General features: G+C 38.4%; 1 protein-coding gene across 8 annotated transcripts in view; it reads left to right on the top strand.

Annotated features, from left to right (window-relative positions):
* The window catches only part of TRIM2 (tripartite motif containing 2), an 88,795-nt gene extending 68,058 nt beyond the window's left edge, over nucleotides 1-20,737 (top strand). For 7 of the 8 annotated variants that reach the window (XM_050337784.1, XM_050337787.1, XM_050337786.1 and 4 more), the window contains 6 exons: nucleotides 2,484-2,587; nucleotides 3,800-3,967; nucleotides 10,620-10,800; nucleotides 12,459-12,529; nucleotides 15,104-15,244; nucleotides 16,259-20,737. In XM_050337784.1, the coding sequence (XP_050193741.1) occupies nucleotides 2,484-2,587; nucleotides 3,800-3,967; nucleotides 10,620-10,800; nucleotides 12,459-12,529; nucleotides 15,104-15,244; nucleotides 16,259-16,411 (818 nt within the window). In that variant the 3' untranslated portion in view covers nucleotides 16,412-20,737. The remainder of the gene's footprint in view (nucleotides 1-2,483; nucleotides 2,588-3,799; nucleotides 3,968-10,619; nucleotides 10,801-12,458; nucleotides 12,530-15,103; nucleotides 15,245-16,258) is intronic. The other variant, XM_050337791.1, reaches the window with a different exon arrangement.
* The last annotated feature ends 267 nt before the right edge of the window (nucleotides 20,738-21,004 follow it).

Raw genomic sequence — 21,004 nt, 5'->3', positions numbered from 1 at the left:
TGCCCAGAACAGAGAGAAGACAAAGCATGGGGTGCCTTGATGTAGAGGGGTAGTATCTTGCAGTAAAAGATTTTTCTGAAGACTCTCTCTCAAGCAGGTATGTTCATAAGGGAGGAACTTCTGCTTACAGAGGGGAGCTGTCATCCTTTGGTATTGCACAGTCAGTTGCAGGAGCCTGCTTTTCCAGAGGCTGACATACTTTACTACAAGCTTTCCTGAAGTGCCTGTGCTTGGCTTCAGATCTTTGCTGGCATAGTGAATTATTCAAAACCAAAAGTTCAAAGTTGTCTATTTTCCTCTTGAACATACATTAGGAAATAAGCTGTGTTTCACTGACCTCAGCTTTCTTCTGCAGAGAAATTTGCGCCACTGCAGAGGGGACTCTATAGAGACCTGTGTGCAAATTAGGACCTATGTGATAGGTTTAATAGCTGCAAAGTGCTAGACACAAGGACATTGCTTGGAGCTGAATTTCATCTACATACTGTGCTAATAAATTGCTATTTCTTAAGCTTGCCGTGAAATGTGACTGTGGCATTCCTGGGTAATTTCTTTAGGTTTTCCTTTGATGTATATTTACAAGGTCCTACTGAAGAACACTCAGTAACTCTTTATATAGGTCTCTCTTATCTTTAAAAACGAAATTCCTTGACTTTCAAGAACATTTTTCTAAGGCTAAAGAGCATACATTCCATAAAGTTTGTGCTAGTTTGTTCCAGATGTTCTAGATTATGCCTCCTCTTTTTTAACAAATGTTTTCCCTTTACTCTTCAGTAGTAAAAGGAATGTTTCTCCCTTTTCATCCATTCTCTTTGGCTAAAAGGCAAAAAAGGAAACTTATCATTAGCATATGGTGGAAAAAAAAATTACTGCATGTATCCCTGGGGCACTGCTTATTAAAAGAATACACAGAAATGGCTTAAAAATTGGTAATGTAATTGGTATGTAACTCACTATTCCCTGAATATGTACTTTCCCCTTGCAGTACAAAAACTGAGAAGCATTTGCCTTGTTTAGAGAATGGAGCAGATGGAGTTGAAGAAAATAAGTCTTGAAACAAAGGGACATTCCTGCAGCAGCGAGAACAGAGAAATTAAATGTTTCTTGTTAGCCAGTGACAGGAAATATGCATCCCACAGCCTTCACCACAGAAGAAAGAAGGGTTGTTATGAGCATACACATCCCTAATGAAAGCCAAATACGAATTAGAGCTAATATCTATGTCTTATATTAGGCATCACAGTCAGAACAGTTTTAACCATTGAGCTCCAGGATATTTTGGACTGACAAAAATAAAATACAAGCTTTTCAGTTAATACACAGCCAGTGAATGCTTGTAAAAATATTTTACGAGGAAAATCAGCACTGCATCCAAGTCTTGGAAAGAACAGCCTATGGAGTTGGTTGTTGGTTTGGGGTTTTTGTTTGTTTCAAAATTCATTCATTCACTATGAATAACCTTAGAGTCCAAGATCATAACTGCAGTCTTTTCTGAAGACCCCTGAGCCGCTTTTTCAGACAAATCAGGAATTTGGATATCCTGTGTTCCAGGTGTCATTTGGACCAGTCACTTTGAGGCCGATCTTTTAAAGATACCGGTTTGCTCTGTGATGCTCCTTGGAACACCTCAGAACAGACATCTAAGTAATAAGCCACCTAAACTTACTGAATTTTTGTGAAAAGTTGACATTTTAAAACTCCTTATCACGTTAAGCCATTGGGGAAACAACGTACAGTTCTATGTAAATCACTATTGCATTTGTCCTGGGTTAAAATGAGACCTCTGTGTGTGGACACTGCTTTATTAAACAATCTAAGGTCTTTGCAGAAGCACCAAGTCTTCAGGTGTTGGTCTTCATTGGCCCACATGTCCCAGTCATTCAAAGGTAGTTCTTCATCCGAGTTTCCCTGCTAAGAGAATTTTTAAAGCCTTAAAATTGTTATGTTTATGACTAAAATTGTTATGTTTATGAGTAAATAGGAAACTTCAGTGTCTTGAAGTGGCCCCATCCAAAGTGATATGTTTTAGAGACTTAGCTAATTGTAATAAAACTGTGTCATCTGTGCAAGTCCTTATCTTAGCCTCTATCCATATTTTCCTACAGTACTAACCCTTTAATTGCCTTCTCAGTTGAATAAAAATCTACAGTTTAAAAAAAGTCCATCACTTAGGAAAAAAACTTTTAGTAGTTCCCTCATGCAAGAGGCAATTTGTGAACACTGATTTATGGAAGCCAAAGAGGTAATTATGTTGATGGGGGCTTAGATGACATACATACTGAAGAATATGAATAATCCCTTCTTGTAGGTAGAATTGTGGATCTGTTACTGAGATGGTTCTTTGAAGCTGTAGCAGTGATAAGAACTCTTCAAAAGAGAAATCCTTAGATCAGGAATGTAATAATTGCATGTGCTGACATTTAGGTCCTAACTGATTAGTCCTGCCTAACCTGATTTCTTATGTGCTTTGTGTTCAATTTTAGGCACCAAAGGAAGAAACAAAGGGGAATTTACAAATCTTCAAGGTGTAGCTGCATCTACAAACGGAAAAATATTAATAGCAGACAGTAACAACCAGTGTGTGCAGGTATGAGGATTTGCTACTTTCAGTGTTTTTCTTTTTCTCCCTGCCGCCACACCTCTGCCTTTTTTGTAGTCCCAGAAAGACACATTTTCTACAGTTCAAGCAGATATAGAAAATACAAGGGAAGCTCAATTTATTTATCATCCATTATCATTCTATCTTCTTGACCTGCAGCTATCATTTTCAGATGTATACTATATCTAGTATGCATATCAGAGTTTATTTCCCTTCCTTATGATGTTTGGCAATGCATGAAAAAAAAGGTCATGCGATAATCTGGAAAAAACACTTTTATCCCCCATGCTTTCAAACAGAAATCTAGGTTAAGGTGCCAAAAATATAATTTCTTAAGGAAATACAAATAGAAGAATAAACATATAGATGTAATTTTCAAATGGCTTTTAGTCTACTTTACTGACTTTTCTGTCTGATATCATGATCAACTCTTTTCTGTGGTAGCACTCCTGACATCCATAATTTCTTGGCTTCTGTAACCTGTGTGAAAATCAAGCTCTGTTTTTTTGTTGTTTTGCTTGCCATGTCTCTTTTTTACCATTAACAATTTGTCATCGCTCCTCAGGCTGCCTGTGTGGTAGCAATGAACACGGCAGCAGCGTGTGGCTTGTTCTTCAGAATGTGAGAACCAGCAAGCCACGTGCTCTAAGAACTTGTTTCCAGGCCCTTTCAAAGAGGCAAATATTCATCAGCACCCTCACACTTCATAATTTGCAGCCACTTCAGAGGAATTTCAGTGTCTAATTACCTGGCTTGGGGGCACAACCAGTGGACTTATTCCCATGTTTTCTACAGACTGAATGTTTGACTGTGACACTCAGTGCCTCAGTTTCCTCATTTCTAACGTGGGAATAATACCACTTTCTACCAGCTGAGAGAGACATTGTGAAGCTTAATTCACTAAGCCTGTTTGTGAATTACTTTGAGGTCACTGGAAGAAACAGTGTAATGTAAGTGCAGAGAATTTCTTTCTTTTGAAATTAGGGTTTTGAAATTTCTTTTTGAAATTAGGGTGCAAGTTTCTTCTTAAATTAGACATATCACTTTCAAATATGGACTGTGTAAAAGTGCTTCAAGTTCCCAGCTCTCTTCTTGACTATAGTCATTAGTTCATTAGTGACTTGCTAAAATCTAAGCTCCAAGAAATAGGTGATTGGTAATGTGCAGACTTAATTTTAAAACTTATGTTTTCTATTACAGATATTTTCCAATGATGGTCAGTTCAAAAGTCGTTTTGGCATACGAGGAAGGTCTCCTGGCCAGCTGCAGCGGCCAACAGGAGTGGCTGTGCATCCCAGTGGTGACATCATTATTGCAGACTATGATAACAAATGGGTTAGCATATTCTCATCAGATGGAAAATTTAAGGTACAAGTTACCCTCTGAACTCTCCTGAGCTTTTTCTGTCTTCCAAAGGAGTGCAAAGTAGCACTGTTTTTCAAGAAACTGCATAGTTTGGTTGTAACTTAGTCTAAATTCCATTGTTGTGATGTGGAAACCTGTGACACAGCCATGTTGTATAATTAATAGGAGGAGATCACAGTTGTGATGCTAATCTTATACCAAGTAGGGACAGTATGTTCCACTTCACAGGTCCGCACACTAGTTGCTTGGTTTCCTTTCTGTAACTTAAGGTCGAGGATAGCTAGTGCTATCAAGTCTAGTTGGACTAGCTCAACAACCTTCATGTCATTAGTACTCTGATTGTACAGAAAAGTATGTGCAGATACATGTGTACACACAGACAAACACAAAATCCTATGAGGAGTATGTGAAGCTCTTCACTGACATATGGAGGAGAAAAAGAAGTTTGCAGATTGATGATGAATTCCTCCTCTCCATGTGTATCAGCAAATAAAGTGTATAATTCATGTAGGATCCTGTTGGTAATTAGAGCAAGGAAGGGCAGCTCAGGAAGTTGTTCCAGTTCTACAGCACAGACAGGAGTGTTTTAGGTTCTGTGATTGTGCGATGACTGGAAAAACTGAAATGCAGTAATAATGTCTTAGGTATCAGAAATCAGAAATTCTGAGGAAAGCACCCCTCTTATTTTCATAGCAACTCTGATCCCTTTAGTGGGAATAAATTAGGATGGCAGCTACTACATTGCATTTATGATTGCCAACCTGCAGTATTTATTTTACTTGGGTTCAGGTGTAATTTCAGAGAGAATTAAACGTTTCCTGTATTTGATGGTGTTCTCTGAATGCATGTTACCGAGTCTGGTGATGCGTGCTAGAAAGAGCCACCTGTAGCAGCAGTTAGCAGTACTCACTGGTCATTGGGATTGTGGATATGCAGGGAAATTTGTACCATAGGTTCTTAGTTCTAGAGTCCTGCATTGGAGAGAAATGGCCTGTTTGGCTGATTTTCTGGCAGCCTAATGAACAAAAACTCAGGTCTTGAGCTGCTCATGTGTGCACCAAGAAATGGCCTCCCTTTGAAAAGTCTTTGCAACGTGACAAATGCTACAGCAAATAGGAGATAGTGCTTGCATAGTCTTCAGTGACCTGCATCTGAGAAACTGATGTCTATGGTTTTGAAAGTATCCAGATCATGCATAGACTTGAAATAAAAATAAAACAATACTAATATGCAATGCAAGTGTTAAAAAAGTGCAAATTGCTTGCATTTGCAGAGAGTATGTGATTTTTCTTGTCAACTAATTTTGAAAATGTGCAGCCACACAGGACAATCTTGGGTTTGGCTTAAATCCTTGATTGAAATGAACACATCAAAACAAACCCAAAGAAAGATGTAATTTAGTTAAGAATCCAAATATGCTGAATATCCCATGTGTGTTTTAAATAATTATTAACATCTTTAATGTGAAACTGGCTTGATCTGGACACAGAGCAAGGAGGGCTTGCTTTCCTTCCTTCCCAAGATATGCTGTAAATCCAACATTTTGGATGGTGTTTCTCTGGAGGAAAAAGCGCTGGGGAAGCCAGGACCCTATGTGTGATATACTACCAGTAGGGAGAGAGGTATTGAATAAGAAATTGATAATAATGTTGTTCCTCTGATGTGAAGCCTAGCTTTGTTTTTAGTCAATATTTTTGTTGGATTGCAAAAGCTATGCAATGTTGGCAATATTTGTGTGGTTAATACAAGTTAATGCATTGGACTTCATAGTTCCTGGGATTGGACTGATTAAATGAGAGATGAAACATCAGTGTTATAGAACACTATTTTTAGATTGAATGCAATAAGCCATATTTATGAAGAAACATAAACAAATGTTTGCAGAAGTACTTTTTAAATGGAGGATAGGGATAATCATATCTCTGCAGGAGCTGGGTGCAGGCAAGTGGCAGAGCATGTGTGTGGGGAGAGCAGGAGCAGGGCAAGGGGAGCACCAGGATGGAGACAAGGATGGACACTGAGACCAGGTCCACACTCTGAGGAGCTGTTCTGGGACGAGTGGATCCTGTATTGGTGCAGCACTGGTTTAGGGGGATCCTGTACTGCGCACTGTGTAATTGGGGAGCTGTGCTGGGGGACAGGGATGGGGGTGGGGGGAGCACAGGGCTTGGGGAGGCCTTGGGGACACACAGACAGCATTGGGAGGTCATGCCCGCCAAAGAGGAGGCTGTGGGATGGTGCTTGGAAGGGATGGGGCTTGTATTGGGCTTGATGGTGCAGGGCCAGGAGTTGGACTTGATGATCCTTGTGGGTCCCTTCAAACTCAGGATGTTCTGTGATGGGGTTATATAGAATATATTTGAAATAGAGGACGTAGGTATAGCAGATCTAGACTGTGGGAATCTGGGCAATGCCTTGTAATTTCTTGTGTGTTGGCAATGGTAATTCTTACAGGGGCTTTGCCAGATTAAATTGGGCAGTGCTTGCTAAGATAACAGAGAAAGAGAGAAAAGATAATGGCATTTCCCTTCAAAGGACTGTGCCTACAAGTCATTATATAAGACCTCTGCAGGTGGCCTGCTAGTTGTTAACTCAGCATGATCAGGGGCTCTTTTGAACTTAATCTAACCATTTTTGATGTTGTCCCCTTCCTTCTGTATTTCCTTACACTTACTCTCCCTTAGTGGCATTTTAACAGTCATGTGAGCCAGAAGGCAAATTTCCCTGGAGCCAGGCCCAGGCATCTCCCTGCTTACAGCACTGGCGTGACTCACCCTGGCAACCTCCACTGCCAGGCAGAAAAGTGTCACCTTCCTCAGTTGCTGGCAGCAACAGACAGAGCTCTGTTTTCTCAAGGCTGTTTTAACTTGCATAATGCAGAGGTGGACAAACTCTAATCTAAGACTGCACCAAGACAAAAGCCTTTTAAAAATGAGAGGCTGTATTATAGTGATAAAGTCTCAGATAGGGTCTTAGGATTTGGGGCTTCTGTTTCTGGCTAAGCCATGGATCTCACAGGTGACTAGTGATCTTCCATTTCACTTCTCAATGCTTTGTTTTCCTCATCTATGCCAAAGGCTTCCTCTGTCAGTGCTGGCTTCCTCTGTCAAATACTGTGAAATAGCTTAAGAAAACTGTTAGAGCAGACATATCTCTAGGCTAAGGAGAGAGCACGTGGTGAAGCAGTAGCTTCTTACCAGTGTGGTGTTCAAACCTAGTGAAGGAACTGGACAACAGAGCCAAGAGAATGATTCCTAGTCCTCCAAGAAGAGAATTATTTCCTCTTAGTCTGGAAGAGTTATGTATAAGATAGCTTGTATCAGCCAAACAGGGCTGCAAGTCAAGGTCAAGTTTAGATGAGTGGAAAAAGATGAAAGGAAACATTTTATATGTCAGACTTTTTTTTCTTGTCTCATTAGAAGAATTAAAGAAAGAGCGGTCACGTGACTGATGAATTCACATATTGTGCGATACTGCAGTGTGTAACAAAGCTCTATCTCCTTATTAGGAAAGTTCTCAAACAGGAAAGGGTGGTATGTCAGAAGTCTGTAATTAATTCCTGACAATCATGAACCTTTCGGACAGCAAGAAGATTGGTAGAGTTAACCTTGAAGCCCTAACACACTTACTTCTACAGTGGAAAAGTCTCTATAAATTTTGCATAGGCTGGCTGATTTATTTTTTACCTCTAGGAATATCCCACAGAATATTTTCCAGCCTGGTAGTGTGACTTTATAAACACATATTTGAAAAACAGTCTAAATTCCTAAGAGCCTATAAAAGAGGGGACATAATGTCCTTGACTGAATTCAATTAAACACATTATTTGTATTAAGGGTTCACATGATTCATTATACTGTATTCATTTCTAAAGGCAGAGAAGTCTGAAAATACTTCCATTCATACACTTAACAGGAGTGACTGGGTTTCATAATGTTCTGTTCTAAATAATCAAACCTATAATTCTAAGAAACCTTCTGAAATAAAAATATACAAAGAATATGTTCAGCCAGACCCAGTAATGTGTCATCAGCATATTTTGATCTAAACTGGAAACAGAGATTTTTAGTAAAAGGCACTGCAAACTCTAGCTGGATATACTTTATTGCTGCCTGCAAATTATATTTTAAATCCTGGTCCAAGAATAGTGATTTTTATTACTCTTCTCAGCACTGAGTGCCCATTAATGTAGTATGTGATTTATTCATTATATTTTTCCATATGTGTTTATATGGGCAGGAAAGCACTGTATTCATGAGTCTGAGTTATTTTTCCATAGGAATCTTGGAAAGATGGTAATGAGGTGGTGCAATGCACAAGCAAACAAACACATGGACATCCCAGAGGAAAGAAGGGAATATGACTTAATCACCCCAAAGGAAATAAATCTACTGATTTGCATTTGATTTATGTTTTTGCTACTTTGTTGTTATGCAAACCTGAATACATTTTGTAGGTCTGCCTGTATCTTTCCCCTGGCAAACACAAAGTAAATTTTAATAGTTTTTCCTGAGGATATTTTAGCATGATTCAACTAGGTGAATTTTGCCTAAATATTTAGCAATAAATATTTAGCAATAAATAAAACAGACAAATGATCATTGCTTGTTGGCTAATCACAGTCTTGAAGCTGCAAGATTTCCTCCCTGGAGTGTTCTTTATTTGAGACTGAAAGAGATTGTGTAGCGACTTGATACCAGACATCCTCATGGAGCCCAGATGGCTTTATGGAGGATTTCTATTTTTACCTGCAACCCCACCTATAAGAATGGACTGTGGAATAGGAGCATGGGACTTACTAAGGGTAGTAGAGCTCCTTCTGTTTGCTTTGAAAACATTAGGGACATGAGAGAAATGAGTTAAGTAATAGATCTTCTTCATGCCTTGCAATCTGTCCCACCTTGATAGGTTCCACTACTACTCACGACTTGCAGGAGGTAGAAGAGAGGGGCAGAGAAGTCAGAAGTAGACGTGGTAGGTGTGGATGTGTTTTAATGGTGAACATGGCAGTGTTAGGTTAATGCTTCGACTCAGTCTTAGAGGTCCTTTCCAACTAAGTGATTCTGTAATTCTAAGCATTGCTTGTTCTGTGTGATGATCCGTCCCGCTCTGCAAAAGCAATGAGGTGGAAAATGGCCTTGTTTCATACATGAGTATCTTAGTATCTATTTCATTTAAATTCCAATGGAAACAGAAAAGTATATTCTTCACTAAGATATTGACATCAGTTTGTAGGTCGTGTCTCTCACAAATACTACAGGATCTGAAAGTTCTGGGATCCATAATTTCAACACAGCTGTTTGGTGGATTGTCTGTCCAGTACAGTAAAGAGGCTGGCAGGAGACCAGACTTTTGAAACCAACCACAGATTTGCAAATCTGTGTATCAATTTAAAAAAAAAACAACGACCAAAAGCAGGACACAAGTTGCTCCATTCCAACACAAACAACTAGGTATTTTTATAACTTTTTTAACCGAAAGGTCAAAACTCAACTGATTTAATGTAGATTAAAACAGTTTATAGAATTGCTGCCTAAAAAAAGAGCAGAATGGTGAAAAATGTGGAATGGGTTGTGAGGTGATCCTAGAATCTTCTTGGGTGTATGCCCAGATAGTTCATGGGTTCTTTGAAGGCTTTGTCTCAAGTTCTGTTTGCTCTATTGCTTAGATCCTCTTCTTAGAGCCCCTTCTTTTTGATACTACTGAAAATTGGTTCTAACATTTTCTGATTTGAGAGCTCTCTAACCTTTCCAAATAATTTACTCTGTGTGAGATCCATCTCATCTCCACTGAACGTTTTTCCATTGAAATATTGTATACAGTATTTGTTTCTGGTTATGCTGGCAGATGGTTTTGGTAGTCACAAGGCCTATTTAAAATGATGGAAATAATTTTATTTACCTATGACAAGAGCAAGCTTTGATTTGTTTAGTGTTTCAAAAGATGAATTCATTTGCTGTTTGGCAGCATGATCCTCTCTCCTTCGCAGTTTTCAGCTGACACTTCATGTGTCTAAGCAGAAAGTGAAGCAATCTGATGTGGATGTGGTGGAATATAGAGAGGTTAGCTTGAGGTTTAGCTCTGCTCAAATTCCTTCCGAGAGCACTCAGAAGGTGCTGGTGTCTCATTAACCCAAGAAAGGGAAGAGAGGACATCATAGCCTAGATCCCACCCAGCTCTGATGCTCCAAGAGTGAACTCTGACTGCTTTGAATGCAGGCAGTGACAGAGACATATTTCCCTGTCCATAATCAGGTGGTTGTTGGACTCAGGAATAGCATGCAGTAGGAGGCAGAAGTCTTTTCTGATTGGCTTCCTATCCTGCGGGTACCCTGATGCTGGATATACAGACATTTCTTGACAGGTGCTGTAGTTTGTCAAGACACACATGATTGTGTTTCTTTTGAGTTGTATATTTGGACTCAGTTGCTGAGGTGGCAGATTTTTCACTCTAAGAAAGACATACAGAAAGCAGTCTTTATTTCAGTTGAAGGAAAAAGTATGAAGTACACAGTAAGAACTGATATAAACAATTGCTTCCAACTGTTAATGACAAAAATGCCTCTCCATCCTTCTGTGTGCCTGTAATATAATCTTCAAAATGTCCTGATTTCTACCATGCCAACATATTCTCCTGTTTTGTATTTTCCCTTTAGGCCAAAATCGGGTCTGGAAAGCTCATGGGCCCTAAAGGTGTTTCAGTGGATCGTAATGGACACATCATTGTAGTGGACAATAAAGCATGCTGTGTCTTCATCTTCCAGCCAAATGGGAAAATAGTCACCAGGTTCGGTAGTCGAGGAAACGGTGACAAGCAGTTTGCAGGTACACTTGATGGTAATATGTAAATCCCCTTTTCTTGCCTCTTCTGCTCACATTTGCATGATGTTTGAGCATGGTGAAGATGCTATATCCTACTCATTTATTCTCTGGGGAGACGTTCTACTAAACATACAACTCCTGTTCACTTCACCATTTGTTTAACTGGTCAGGAAGACTGCAACATCTGTTCTGCAAATTCAGCTGTAACCAGATTGTTTTATCTACCTCTCTGTGCCTGGAAGCATTTCAGATCAGTGATCCAAGAAAGACTGATCTTAACTAGCATTTTATAAGTGCTTAGTAATGCCCACACTAAGCTGTTCATGATAATCAGCTCAAACACTGTGCTTTGTGTTTCCAGTGATCAGATGCATATAAACCAATGCCCCAAGTGGTAGCTTCCCACTAATTAGAAAATGAGTGTAATGGGATAGTGTTAAGATTGAGGTCAGGAAGACACACAGTTATGCAATGGCCAATGTGACTTTGGGGAAATTGCCACTTAACTGACTGCTTCCACATGGTGTCTTTCAAGTAGAACATGCAATTAAGTTTAAAAAAAATAACCCAATTGATGTATTTGAAGTGAGTAGCTGTTCTTTCAGAATTTGAAGTGAAGATGCCAAATTACATATGCAGGCCACTTTGCAGGTGCTGGGTCACTTTGAGTATGTAGTTTGATTGGTCTGATGTTTTGACTGGTTCACAGTATAAGAGAGGCACATATCAATGGTATTACTGTTTTTATCTTCAAATCTCTTGCACTGTCTTATGGCGTAATATGTATAATTTATGAGCACTTTGGCTCTAACACAGCTAGATTTTCTGGGTATCTTTAATTTCTTTCATTTTAAAATCTATAAGAACACCTCCTGAAGATAAGTGTGCAGATACTTCCTAACAGTGCATTTGAGAAACGTATCTTCTTGCTTGTAGGCAACAGAAAACATGTCAATTCTTCATACTCCAATCTTTTCATTGTAAAGGTTTTCACCTGTTTTATAGTTTATCCTGACTTACTCTGAAAATTGAAGCTGAGTTCTGATCTGTTTAATAACTCAAAATCGAACAAAGTATTTTGATTTGGGTACTCGCCTGTTTTGAAGCTACCATTTGTTTATTACTCAAATTTGCACACATAGTTCAATACACAGTGTAAAGCAAAAATGCACATTTTTCCATGACAGTGTTCTTCTATGTAAGTTTTGTATTTATCCTAAAACTTGTTAGCTCAAATGCTTGTGAGCACACAGAGCATAGAATATTTCAGTTAAGACTTCACGATGAACATTTTTGAGAACTATTTTCAGTGGATACACAATTTTATGCCTAAACACTACGTGTTTTGAGTTGTTAATAAACACATAAATCTCTGTATAGTCATATGTATACAAGAGAGGAAGACATGAACAATGCTTTTTGGCAACAATAGCTGACAATTGGTTGAAAAAGAAACTGTGTTTACAAAAAGCATGCTGACCTTTTTAAAAAAAACCCCATGAAATAAAACTACTCCTACTTTGAAACTGGTATTCCCAATTTGACTATTACTGCTCAGAAGCCAAACATAATATCCTGGCAGGCTGAATTTATTTATTTTAATTTAACAGTACTTTTTGTTTTAATGGTATTGTTATTTTTTTTCTTCTTCTTCTTCTTCTTCTGCATTGCAGGTCCTCATTTCGCAGCTGTAAACAGCAACAATGAAATCATCATTACAGATTTTCATAACCATTCTGTCAAGGTACTGTCAATTAATGGCAACTTGGAAAGTTGTGATTTTTATTTTATTATGGTGCTTTCTTGGGGAATATTAAGTATTGCTAAAGCCAAAGAGATCACACTCCATATATATGAGCTTTGTTATAAGGACAGCAAGTTCAGAGAACTTTGCATGCAGTGTGCATTGCTTAGTGAAGATACGGTCCCTTGCCTTTGGTGTTGCTGTAATGGCCTCTAATTCAACTGCTCAAACATAAGCCATGCCTGAGATAAATAAGTTTGACTTAGTTATTAGCACTTCTTTAGCACTTTACCAAACCTGTTATTGTCCCTATGTTCTGTCCTATTTTAAGAGTCTGGTAACTGCTTTTGAATTTCCCAGTAAGAGCTTTCCACATTTCTAGCTGAACAAAATTATAATGAAATAAAGATAAATGACAGTCTTCAAATTCCACTCCTGTAAGCTTTAGGATTACCAGATCCATTAACAATCAGATCTCTTAAAAACTGCGTAACCATCGATTTTAATTCAGTACCTCCTGCATTGGGCAGAACTGGCCACAAGTCCTTACACCCATGGGAAGTCCTGACTCGTTGCCTGTTAAACAGTCATGGTAAGATAGGGAAATATATTCATTTGTCCCAATAATTAACCAAAACAAGGATACATGTGTTGAGATGTCATGTGTTGGAAAGTGTATAGGAAGGACATATAGGCCATTTCAGAAATTACTCACCTGTGCATGTTTGTTCATAGGCATTCCCTTGCAGACACTTTCCATGTGTGTTCTTTTTCCCTCCCTCAACACGAAGCAGCATCAGGTGGACACAGGCAGAATGCTGTCCTACCTGGTTTCTCAGGCCACATGCATCAAGTCCCCATGCACCAATGAAATGCCTGGGATTTCACCTAATGGATGCCTATTTTGATTGAACACAAAGATGAACAGTCCGGTTCTTCACCGTTCATAACTGCAATGATAAATCTTATATATTTGCCTGAAATAGGAATTTGCTCCCTAAACACAGAGGCTTTCATGTCCTGAGCAGTGCTGAATCATCTACCTTTTGAGCAGCAATCTTGCTTGCGTATCCTTTTGGAATTTGTGAGGAAGTAGCAACTCGTGGTTTGGATTACAGCACAGAAACCAAAACTGCTGCAGGAGCCCTAAAGCAGACTGTTTAGCAGCAGGATGCCTATGGCTCCATAAATTACCCCTCCACAAGCAGGCTTGCCTGGTAACAAGAATGCCTGGAGAGGCTTAACAACAAGGGCAAACTAAAATGAAAAAAAAAAGCAAGTGAAGACATGTAAGAAGTGTGGCATCTTAGCGAATTTATAATTATTACATTTCTAATGAGAACAGAGTGTTCCCCTCTGTCTCTGGCATGACTCAGTAGGATAAAAATGTTATTTGTTACAATTTGGTACTAACTGGAGAAGATACTTATTTTTGTAGTGCTCTCTAAATTGGTACAGATAACTGTTGACATTCTGGAGAGCAGAGTGTATAATCTGGGAGCAGAGTACATCTTGTTTTAAATAATAATTTATAAATAACTAAATAAATTAATTTCACTCTTCTGGGTCCCAAAGTCTTGAATTAAACGTGCTCACTCAGCAACATTACTCTCTCTCCCCCATTAACCTCCAAGCATGTTCCTTCCCTCAGGCATCTTCTATAGAAAATCCTGTGCAATGTTGGCTTCTCTCTCATTTGGTCACTTTAATCCAGGGGAAAGCAATACATTTTTGCCTGTCTTTTTCATTAGCTGACTTTTTTTCTATTTTCTTTAATCATCTGAGGCACCAGCCTAGTACTTCATTAATTTCTCTTCCCAAATACCTTTTCTCTGTTCACTGCGGGTGTTCAAGAACAGGATGATTTCCTCACACCTTCCACCTTATTAGTACTTGACACTTGTCAGGTCTTTGTATTTTCTTGTGCAAGCCACAGTCAGTCTCTAAGAACACAGTTGGACCTTGTGCTATAGCTGGGCCTGAGTCCAAGGTGGACCAAAATATTTTAGAAATGGCTATGGTACTATGTAAGTGACACATTCTGTATCTCAGTTGATCCCATTGGTGCATCCAGGTCACTGACACAATAGTCATTGACCAGTTCCATCTTTCTACTGTCTAAACCTGCCACCATCACAGAGAATTCAGTTGCTGAACTGTCTATACAGAGAGCAGCATGCCATGATTCTCAGTGTCTGTTAGATTATGGAAGTCAGAGGAGGGTGCATCTGCTTCGCTGTGTGTCAGTTCTACAGAAACACAGAACCCAGTGCTGCATCTGCCCTCAGCTCTTCTTAATTCAAGATGTGCAAGCTGTAGAAGGATTCTGGAGTTCTTTCCCTCTGTGTTTGAGCTGAATGAGATGTTAAGTGGGAAGGGAAAGACTGTACAGTGTAATGGAGCTGAAGGGAGAGATGGACACTTTTTCTCCCATCTTCAGAGTGTGTGTGTGTGGTGGTTTGTGTGTTCCTGGGGAGTCTCCAGTTCCTACTTTCATTAGCAGGTGAACTGGTAGTAGTAGACTACTGATATTGATGCGATGCCATATTCAGGTTTTTGTTTTAACCCATACAGGTATTTAACCAGGAGGGAGAATTCATGCTGAAGTTTGGATCAAACGGAGAAGGAAATGGACAGTTTAATGCACCAACTGGAGTAGCTGTAGATTCAAATGGAAATATTATTGTAGCAGATTGGGGAAACAGCCGAATACAGGTAGAAATTTCCATATTTCAAGGGTGCTTGATTAAGAAAACTCATAGATTGATAACTCAGGTCACTGAAGTCTTCAGACTGCCCAAGAAACACGATGGCAAAAATTAGAAGTGATGTGGTTTCTCACACTTTTATATGCCTCATTCCTGGCCCGTCCACTTTTAGAACTGGTGGTGTCAGACCATGGGCTTTCCAGTGTGACTGCTAGCAGCTCTGATGGTCACTGTGACCAAGGCTTTTGTCTCCAAGTAGTTCCCCAAAAGCTACTTGATGACTTTTGAAACTTACAAGCATTGCTGAGATGATAGTAATTTATAATCACCATAACAGGAGATTGGAGACATGGTGGAAAATATGAAAAAGCAAATGACCTGAGGCAAATGCAGCAGATTTTTATCATCTGTTTTAAATATTGAGAAATTATTCTGCTTTTAAGTTATGAGAGTTGCACTCTTTTTATCTTTCAAGTGCTAATCACAAGGTCTTCTTATTTGCCAAAGAATACCTAATAAATAACTAACTATATATGTTATTTCCACTGAATACAAAAAAGAGGGAGCTGCTTATGAGTTGCTCTCAGGAAGCACTATCAACAGGGTAAACAAATTCCTGTTTTTTTCTGTGTGGGAACCTAAGAGTCAGGCTAGCCACGACAGTAATACTTGTTAGGAAAACAAGGTGTTGGTTGTGTTCCTGATTGAGTTTGATTTATTTTAGTTGCCTATTTTTAGAACAAGGAACAGCCAAGGTACTTTTAATTATTATTATTATTATTTCATTGTGTGTTTAATTCTTGCCAAAGATCTTGACAGCTTTAATTAGCTCTTTTTAACAATACATTTGTATATAAACTTGCATGTTATGAGATAACAGAACAGATTTTGCCTGTTTGTTCTAGTGCATGTCAGCTGTTTCAGAAATGAGAAGTGTAACAGTATAACTGAGAGCAGACTTGTGTCCGCTATTTTTCTTTTTTATTCATAACATTTATTCTGTGCTTTCTCACCCTCTAAGGTTTTTGATGGAAGCGGATCATTTCTGTCCTACATTAACACCTCTGCTGACCCACTTTATGGTCCCCAAGGTCTGGCCCTTACTTCAGATGGCCACGTCGTAGTTGCAGACTCTGGAAATCACTGCTTCAAGGTCTATCGATACTTACAGTAGCAATGAGCTCTGGAGCTGGATAGTCACCTATCCTTAAGAAAAGACTGGTCCTGGGGATCCAATGCAGGATATCTCCTACTTTGAGTTCATTTTTAATAATGAAGGAGTCTCTTATGGACTTCTTGTGATAATTTCCAAACTTACCTTGTTTACATAGGACTTGCACCTCTTATGTTTCTCACTGAACTTTTTGTTGCAAGGGTTAATATAAACAGTCTTCTTTCACTGAATTCATAAAGACAATGTGAAATTAAACAGAAACTGCAACCTATGGAACTGGAATTAACTGATTAGGCAAAAATGAGAAAAGTTTGGGAAAAGTCCCCAAAGCTTTTTGATGACTGCAAAGGGTAGCTCCGGTTCAGAGCTTCCGAATTTAAAGAAGTATCATTCTTATGCATTATTTAACCCAGAGGTGATCCTGGGAATCTTCCAGATCTCATTATCATGGTAGGTATTAATTACACTTTAAACATTCTTCAGTCTTACTATCTATAACAAGTAGGTCCTTTTAGTATAAGGTTAAGTCTCACAAAATCCGTCTAGCTCTAACTGTCAGACCTAACACAGCTCAACCTTTAGCACTATGAGAATCAATGCAAATTCCCTACTCATGTGGAATTAATGAAGGATTGTTTCGTATGCTTGTTTTTCACTCTTCCTCTTGCTCAATGTGCAGGAAGGACTTTGCAGAGACCTGACATTTCTAAAGCTCTGGAAAAACTTAATTGTAGCGATACGTTAGTGGGAACGGAATTTCTGTATAATGACAGACCTTTTGACACCAAACTAGTTCATTAGGATCAGGGTTATTACAATGTCAACTCAATTAACCTCATGTGTGCCACTCTTTCGTATGTGTTCATTGCCACGTTTCCTTACGGCAACTCATTGTATTAACCAATAAAATAAAATGCAGCATCACGCAGGACCGAAAGCCAGAGAGGTACCCCTGTGGAGGACCTACATTGTACAACCAAAGGAACTGTGGAAAACAGAGGTTGTATAGGAAAGCCAAGGGTTACCAAAGCTATTTGTTTTTATGTGAGAAAAAATACAAATAAGAATGAATTTGAACCAATTCCTGAAGTCCTTCATCAAAGGGAATTTTGTTAGAGGACAAAAAAAGGACTGTGAGATTTGTTCCAGTTTGTTTGTATGTATGTATGTATGTATGTATGTATGTATGTATGTATGTATGACTGATTGACATAAAAATAAAAAAAAAGTAAATGTGGGTTATTTCAGCAAACTGGAACGTATGTATGACATTTGACAATGGCAGTACTCTGAAAAAGGTCCCTCCTTCTTCTGCCAGATCTCTCTAATGTGTTCTTTGTTGAAGTATTAATTTAACTGGAAATGCTTACAGTCATGGTTCTGGTTTTATGTTTGGTTTGTTGGGGTTTTTTAAGCGTGAACTTGTCCTTTTTAAAATAGCATTTGCTTTACTCTTACTTCTAAATCCAATGGCCAAGGGATAAATTGCTACTGTAGCCTAATGTAGATAGAGTGGTGTTCCCTCTTAAATCTCGTTTGAGAAGCTGGTGAGCTTGCTGCCAATGCCTGTAATGGCCTGGGAAGTGCTGTCTTTCATTTCTCATTTTTAGGCCTTGAATCAAAAGGGCACTGGGTCAGAAACGAGGGAGTATTTTAAGCATGTCTTCAAAATGCAAAGAAATCTTTGATAAAATTACTTGTTAAAAGTATTTGTCTTATTTCTAAAAGGTTAAGGTGGTCGTTTCAATGAATTTGAGAAAACTAATGGTTTTTTTGTAAAGTTGCATTTAACTTGTAAAAATGCAGACCCCAAGGTTCTTAAATGGGGAGCTTGTCTGGTTTTTAATTACGTTTTTCTTAAAGAGATTTCCTCCTCTTTCCCTTGTTTATTTTTTGCACAGAGAGCTAATTTACAAATTTTCATGCAAATATAAGTTTCCTTACTTCAGTGGAATAAATATTTTGTGCATGAAGCTTAAGGTTGGACTGTATAATGCAGCTAAGAAACTGGTGGTAACATTTATGGAATATTAAAATTCAAGTTTGTATTACCAAGAGAACAAAATATCCTCTGCTTGAACTGAGTTTGTCCTAAAATTCTGAAGATGGTATCTCAGTCATTACACAATAAAATGTCCTATCAAAATTTAACAGAGTTGTAGATCAGATTTTCACTCTAAGTGTCCTTATAAGCACCCTTCTGGTAAACAAACAATTTCTGATATTGGAAGGTTTTTAAATGGCTCATTTATCAATGAAGACAAGGTGCATAGCATTTTAACTTTATTTATTAACAAAGAGAAGGGGTTGCACAGATTCTATGAGATAAAAACTTAAAGAGAAAATGAAAAATGTCCTTTTGCTGTCAGTTATCGTATCTAGTTCCAAATATGGATTTTTATAATACAATGTTACTAAACTTGCATGTTTACCCCTCAGAAAACATTGCCAAATCCTCTGTTGTTAGGAACTTTGAGAAGCATAGAAATCAGATCCTAACCTATATCTCAAAACATATACTTAATACCGTACTATTTCATGTACACACTTTTCTTCAAAAGCTTTTCAGTCCCTTTGGTCCAGCATGGTTTACCATGACTTTATATAAACCTTGTCAACCCAGTCCATCCTGATGAAATAAGGAATTCTGCACACAACCCCCTTACAACCCAGCTAAAAGCTATTAGGGATTTTGTGGATTTTTTTCTTACAATTGAGTAGTCCTTTTTCAGGACTTTTAGACATTATCACCAGAGAAGCACCTGGAAAATGCCACTAATTTCTAGTTCCTTCTGATAGCAAATGCGGCCAATTACAATTTCAAATTCAGTGGCATTCCCTTCCAAGGTTTGACCTTATCTGCCTGGCACTGGGACACTGAGAAACACATTGCTTTTAGAGTGTGCTTCTGAAGCCAATTTCACTGAAATGCTTGGCTTACAAACCTTACAAAGAGCAACCAAAGCAGAAATTCTGTACTAAAAAACTGGCAGATTTTTTTCTCATCCAATTAAGGGAACGTCAGAATTGCACTACGTGATTTGCTGAGTTGTTAGCATTTATTAAAGGCTTTATAGGCACGCTGCTGCCAGACTTCAGGTATAACCAAATGTTCCCTTGCTTTCCCTGGAATGCTAATTGACTAGCAGCACAGCATGAATGGTGAAAGTATGTGCTTCAGTTAACTAATCTTCAACTCAAAAGTAATCTCAAAAGGTTATTAGATCTCGTGTCATTTGGAGCATTTTAGGACAAACTAGCAAACTGTATTTTCATTGTTTTGTGAATAGAATAAAATAAAAGGATCTGTTCAGATAAATCCAATATAAGCAGTAGGAGATTTTTACAGAGGCTAAACCAGCACCAATGTAGCTGAAAAAGAAATTGAAAATGGTTTAGGCAAGCATTTGCCTAATGAAGGTGGATAGTTACTTATTAGTAAACGCTCATCTGCTCTGTAAAAGCTAGAGGGCTTTTGATTTTATGTCGATATTTTTTATAACTAAGGATCTAGTGTTGCCATGAGAACTATAAGTGCCCAATATGTTCTGTTTGTTAAAAAGAAATGACTTTCAGTTGTGGGAGACAGCTCGTTATGAAATCATGATGTACATGGAAAATTTTCTTCATGAATTGTGAGCAGTGATTATTTGACCTGTTTGTGGAAAGTGTGCGGAAGGTATTTGTGCTACCGAGGGGTAAGATTCCTAACAGGTCCTGTTACTTCTGACACATGTACAGCACTTCAGTTGATGTTTGTGAGCAACACAGCCTTAACCCTAACACTTTTGCTTTGGCTTTATGACATGGGAATGTTCCCTAAGATGCATAGTGCAGCAGCCCCTGTTAGAAATCTCTACCAGTTGATATGCTGCAGCTTTCCAGTTCTAGGAGTGAGTGGGTTTTTTTCTTTTTTTTTTTCTTTTTTTTTTTAAAGTTTTGTACATTCCATCTTTGTAAGTCAATCTCATATGTTTTGTGTATATGTAAACCTTGCACTCTCTTGAAACTCATAATGAAATATTCTTCTCACTTGTTTTTTGTTGTTGTTGTTGGTTTTGGTTCATTTTTTTTTTAATCCCTGTGAGGCTAAATACAAACCTTTTCTCCTTAAGGTCAAGGATGAAAGATGTGCATCAAAGTGTTTGTGTGTGTGTGTGTGTAGTTTTAGCTTCCTGTGTGCCACAGTATTCTTGATGCTTTAGCCGACGATTAAAAAAAAAAAATTACTCTGTCTTGGAAATGTAGGAAAACCAGAGTCAAATGTGTACCTTTACCACGCACAAAAATTTCAAATAATAAAAATAAAGCTTGTTTCCTCTGTTATTTTCATGCTTGAGGATTTTTTTCTGATTTGTCTCATATTCACTGTCTGTAAAAGTAGCCCCATAATGCAGGAAGACAGGTAATTTTTTCCAGGTTTTTTCCCTGACAGGTCACAGGTCACAAGCCAAGAAAACTGTGATTTTTTTTTTTTCATGGGTGTTAGGCTTTTATGTAGACACAGAGGAAGGAGGGACTTGAGTTGTTCTTGGGAAGAAGGTGAAGAGTTGGAGCTTCCTTGTCTCCTCCTTTCCTTCTTGATTCCAATAA

This window comes from Myiozetetes cayanensis, unplaced genomic scaffold, assembly GCF_022539395.1.
Source record: "Myiozetetes cayanensis isolate MyiCay16 unplaced genomic scaffold, myiCay2020 scf7, whole genome shotgun sequence".
Classification (NCBI taxonomy): domain Eukaryota; kingdom Metazoa; phylum Chordata; class Aves; order Passeriformes; family Tyrannidae; genus Myiozetetes; species Myiozetetes cayanensis.
Note: the sequence above shows the minus strand (reverse complement) of the source record. Positions and strands in the feature narration are given on the sequence as shown.